Source organism: Musca vetustissima, unplaced genomic scaffold (genome assembly GCF_032173495.1).
Source record: "Musca vetustissima isolate MV318-11 ecotype Yass unplaced genomic scaffold, APGP_CSIRO_Mvet_v1 utg39422, whole genome shotgun sequence".
Classification (NCBI taxonomy): Eukaryota; Metazoa; Arthropoda; class Insecta; order Diptera; family Muscidae; genus Musca; species Musca vetustissima.
In genome coordinates, this window is record NW_026882301.1 from 25,143 (window position 1) to 30,464 (window position 5,322).

General features: G+C 34.8%; 1 protein-coding gene across 1 annotated transcript; it reads left to right on the forward strand.

The window, feature by feature from the left end:
- Window positions 1-2,888: 2,888 nt before the first annotated feature.
- Window positions 2,889-3,626, forward strand: LOC133328618 (uncharacterized). The gene is made up of 3 exons (XM_061537161.1): window positions 2,889-2,992; window positions 3,046-3,352; window positions 3,417-3,626. The coding sequence occupies exons 1-3, from the start codon at window positions 2,889-2,891 to the stop codon at window positions 3,624-3,626; spliced, it is 621 nt and encodes a 206-aa protein (XP_061393145.1).
- The last annotated feature ends 1,696 nt before the right edge of the window (window positions 3,627-5,322 follow it).

The following is a 5,322-nucleotide window of genomic DNA, read 5'->3' on the forward strand; positions in this document are numbered from 1 at the left end:
ATAGCCTTTGTTTTTCATTTTTTTTATGCTTCATGGTAGACTCTCGTAGAGTACAAATGTTTCAAATGGTAATGATAACCCTAAAAATACCAAAATTTAATAATTAATATTTTTTTATGGACATTTGTTACCCAATTAGAAAAATCCTGAAAAAATATTTCACTGAAATAAATATTGTTCAAGGTTTTAAAATTATATATGACAAAGATGACAGATTATAGAAATATATGACGGATGGCGGACATAAATTTTATAGATGACAGCCAGTTAAAAAAATATATGATTATCCTCTTATATTTATATATATATATATATATATAGGGTGAGATGAAACAAGTGAAAAAGCGGTAAGTTCGGCCGGGCCGAACTTTGGATACCCTCCACCATAGTTATATTGACAGGTACTATAAATGAACATATAGGGAACATACCAAAAAGTAGACCTATACCGACATTTCTAAAAACGGATTATGTAAACCATAATAAAAATTTAAAAAAATTTTAAAGGATAATTATACCCTCAGCCTTATGGCTAATGGGGGTGTATACACTTTAACACGATGAAAATATGCATAATCGAAATATTGGTTCTAGACCCCATGTTTCTTTGGACCAAATCCGTTTAAGAAAATTTAGATTTCATCCGAACTTTGCCCATCTTATTATTTCTTCCAAGCTTAATTCAAATTCGAAGATGGGGAATATCGCTCCACTCCTTCTGAAACCTCCATTCAGGGGCTAGGTCTAAATGCGGCTATAGTTCATTACCGAACCTTACGTTCTAAATTTTTATCCCTCTATCCTCCGCAGGTGAAATGATTACAAAAGGGTCTTAGAACCAAACTCAAAACGCGCAACACATCAGATAACTACATATTTTAATATAAAAAAGGGGGTTATATGGGGACTACCCCAAAAAGGGGGGCGAATATTAATAATTTTTGGTAGCGAGATTTGTTACCATATACGACTACAAAATACCAAAATGCAGCAAATTCGGTTAAAAAACGGTTAAAGAACCCCAAAATACCGAAAATTGGGGGTACCCTTATATGGGAGCTATGCCTAAACGTGGACCGATATAGCCCATCTTCGAACTTGACCTGCCTGCAGACAAAAGACGACTCTATGCAAAATTTTGAGGCTCTATCTCAATTCGTTTAGACGCTAAAGTGATTACAACAGACATACGGACATGGCTAAATCGTCATAGAATTTTACGCTGATCAAGAATATATATACTTTATAGGGTCGGAAATGAAAATACCTTTTCAAAATATCTTAGTGAAATTTCATAAAATTTATGGGTCGATTATGGATAGCAACCAAACTCAAAAAACCAAACCAAACTGTTTTGACATTTCTACAACTGGAAATATTGTAAACAAACCCAAAAAATGAATAAAATATTTCAGAACTATTTTTTGATGATGAAAATTATGTTCAAGGTGTGTCATTTATTAGAAGCCATTTAAGAGATAAATCTATTAGAACTACCATCAGTTCTGTGAGTAGATGTTGACGTTTAGAGAAATGTTCAATCAACTGCTCATATTAGTTTGAAGGCGTATTTTCGACTAGCAAAAGATGCCGTTGTGTTCATAGATGAAGCCCCTGATTTCTGAAAAGCCTGGCGGTCAACAGTAATTCCCCCTCTCTTAAAAATGTGTGCAGCTCTTATGTTTTCTGTGGAGTGAAGTTTTCAAAAGTCCCATAGCAATGACTTCAACCTTGGCATGGCTCAACCGACAATGTCGGTGGTTTTCGCCGAAGTTATCCGCCTAATAGAGGAAAAACTGTGTAAAATTTTGATTGTATCCAAATTAACGGAGGAGGAAAAAGGGAAGAATACAATTTTTTATTCGAAAACTAAGTTCCAGGGTGTTGTCGGATGTATTGATTATACACACGTACACATCATGGACCCAAAAAAATATATTCGCCACTTTCTGCCATTCATTTGGAATGCGTGTTGGTGGGCCATAGCAGTTAAGATCTTCTGAAATGGCCTTCCACACATCATCGATAGTGGCTTTGGTTTGACCAAAAAACCGCACGCCGCGTGCTACATTTGGGTGAGCTTCCATCCGGGCAATAAGGACCTCAAATTGTTCTTTTGTAGTAATATTAACCATTATGGGAAGCCTACGAAGTTCAGTTATTATAAACAGCAACCAGAAATAAATGGTAGCCGAAAAATTCTATTTGAAGGAACTGAAGTTGACAACAGTTGCCATCCACAATGCAAATTTGGCAACTGGCAACGCAACTAAACTATGGTTGCCATCCGTAATCGACCCATTATTTTTATTAATTAAATTTGTTACTTTGTTTTAATTTACAAAAATATATATTGATCAAGAACATACATTTTATAGATGACAGCCAGTTAAAATACATGATTGTCCTCTAAAAATGAGGACGTATGGTCACCTTATATATAGGGTGAGATGAAAAAATTACGTTGCGTCAATCGGCCTAGCTATGGATCTTTTCACGAAGCTTAGCAACATCATTCTAGACATAAGTCAGTACCATATACCAAAATTCGTGCAAATCGAAAGATATAGGGACTTTGGTGCACCAATTACAAAAAAACGGACGAAAATATATATTGGACTGGATCTTGTAAGTATAATTATGTTCAATCTCCTAGAATATGGGAACTGTGTCCAAATCTATTATAATACCGAAATGGTGAAAATGGTACCCAAATATATAGGCTACACCAAAACGTTAAGCTATATCGCAAATTGTCTTTATGTAAAAATAAAAATTAGAATTTCAGCAACCAAAATTTGCCAAGTGTATAACAAGACTTTCCTCTTTTATAAAAATAAGTAATTCGATTTGACATTCAAAAACATGAAATACAAAATATTTCCAAAATGTCTTGTATTTGTGAATATTTTGTACATTCTAAAGATCCAGACTTGAGCTCTAGTACCACCACTGATTCAAAACTCTCTGTAAATCAATTGGCTAATAAGAAGTAAGTGCAATCTATATTATCTTGCAAAATAATTCTAATACTATTTAATTTAGGGAAACCTCCTCCTGTGGCAGTGATGCCTCGGCCACAGATTTTGCATCGGCTAAGGCTGAAATATGGCTATTAAAGAAATCCCTACGGGAAAATCATATATCCATCGAGAATTTAGAGAATCTAATTAAACTAATGATGGAACGACAAAATGTTATGCTAACGGAAATCTATCATCTGAAACGTTTAAATTATGAGTTACGTGAAGAATGTCGCCTGCAGAGGGATTATCATTCGATGGAACGAAATGCTCTGTTAAGGGAATTACACGATATTAGGGAGTTGCTTAGCAGTCGTTCCAAAATGCTGGTAAATTTGAAATGCAAATGTGTTCGAATGAAAGTGTGTTTTTAAATTTCTGAAGTCTTTGTAGGAGGAAACAATTTTGAAAAATGCCGAATTAATAAATGCCGTACAGGATGCAAATGAAAAGATCTATATGATGGGTATGAAATATTTGAAAATGAAAAATAGCAATTGTCAGCAGTTAGCTGTGCAAGAATATTCGAAATATTCGGATGAGTGTGAGGAATCATCGGAGGAGGAGGAGAAAGGGACATCTGATTCAGAATCAATGGATTAGGAAATCGGTATAAAGGAAAATCGTGTATTTAAAATAAATATATTTTCTATGAAAGTCTGTCTATTTAAGATCGATTATTATTTATGGAATCAAATGGACCAAAGCTGTTTTTATACCCTTCACCACACTGTGGTACTTGGTATTATGCCTTTGTGCACCTTTTGAGAATATGCATAGAATCAATTTCTGAGTTATTTTATGTCCGACTGTCCGACTGTGTTAAATTGTAAACAAAGTACAGGTAGTATTTATGATCCGAATGAGCTATTTATTTGGCCCAAGGACGACCCTATTGCATTTAAAGAAAATCGGTCGGGTTATATATAGATATATAGGTTTGTCCGATATAACAAGAATAGTTCACCCAAGTCAAAATATCTGACCTGAAAATACCTACAATTCCAACGGTATTTAAAATATTACATGTCAGGCTCTGGTATGAATCCTAGTTCATACCAGAGCCGGACATTATTAATATCGCACAAAAATTACTAAAATGGCGGACTTATGAAAATTGCGCCTCAATGAAATATTGATTTTAGAACTCAAATGCGTCCGTCCTACTGGACGGCTGGTGCGCACGATAACTCTCATTAAAACTTTTCACATCGTAATATTTCTTCCAAACTTAGATCAAGTTTGATGTTGGGGAATATCGGTCTAATCCTTCTGGTACCGGCCCCACTAAATTGTCAAAAATGTTGCTGAAAATTAATTTTATATTATGCGAGTAGATCAATCGATTCTTTACCAAGCCTAGACAAAGTCCAAAGATTGGTATCATTGATCCATTCATTCTGACACCTCCCCCATAAAGGGCGAATATGTTCAATATTTATAAATTCAATTTTCAATATTTATAAGCAAATGGAATGCCCGATTTTATCCATACTGTACACATCGTTACGTTTTGTATACCCTCCGCCACAGTGGATGGTATATCAATTTGGTTTTTACGTTTGTAACTCATCGAAATAATCATTTACGACCCTATAAAGTATATAAATATTCTTGATCAGCGTAAAATTCTATGACGATTTATGCATGCCCATGTGCCCGTTTGTATTTTGTAATCACTCTAGCCTATAAAGGAATTGAGATAGATCGCCAAAATTTTGCATAGAGTTGTCTTTTGCCTGCAGACAGGTTAAGTTCGAAGTTTGACCGCATTTTTCGACCGAATTGGCTATAATTTAGTACATTTAGTTCTTTTATCTCCTATAAATATTATAGATATAAGTCCATTGTTTCGCGTAGCCCCATATAATTGTACGCCCCAAATTTTCGGACTTTGGGTGTTTTTGAGCGCGTTTTTAACCAAATTATCTGAAATTTGAAACATTGGGTTCTTATTAGGTATCAAATTTCTCCACTAACAATTATAAATATAGGTCTACTTTTTTGGTAGCCCCATATCACGGTCCCCCCAAATTGTCGGTATTTTGGAGGTTTTGATGGTGTTTTTCGACTAAATTGGCTGTAATTTAGTACTTTGTGCTCTTATTGGGTAGCAATGTGGTACAGGGTATTATGTCTTTGTGCATATAGAAGAATATAGAATAGAATCACTTTCTGTCCTTCCATCCGTCACTCTGTCCGTTTGTTGATGTTAAATTGTAAACAAAGTACAGGTCACATTAATCATCCGATTTGGTTGAAATTTGGCACAGCTCATTTATTTGGTCCAAGGACGAAC

What these genes read in the sequence shown, in the direction of transcription:
- LOC133328618 (XM_061537161.1), top strand. Translation starts at nt 2,889, where the DNA reads ATGTCTTGTATTTGTGAATATTTTGTACATTCTAAAGATCCAGACTTG. An exon ending in AATCAATTGGCTAATAAGAA is followed by an intron (nt 2,993 to 3,045) that starts GTAAGTGCAATC and finishes TATTTAATTTAG; the next exon opens with GGAAACCTCCTCCTGTGGCA. An exon ending in GCAGTCGTTCCAAAATGCTG is followed by an intron (nt 3,353 to 3,416) that starts GTAAATTTGAAA and finishes AAGTCTTTGTAG; the next exon opens with GAGGAAACAATTTTGAAAAA.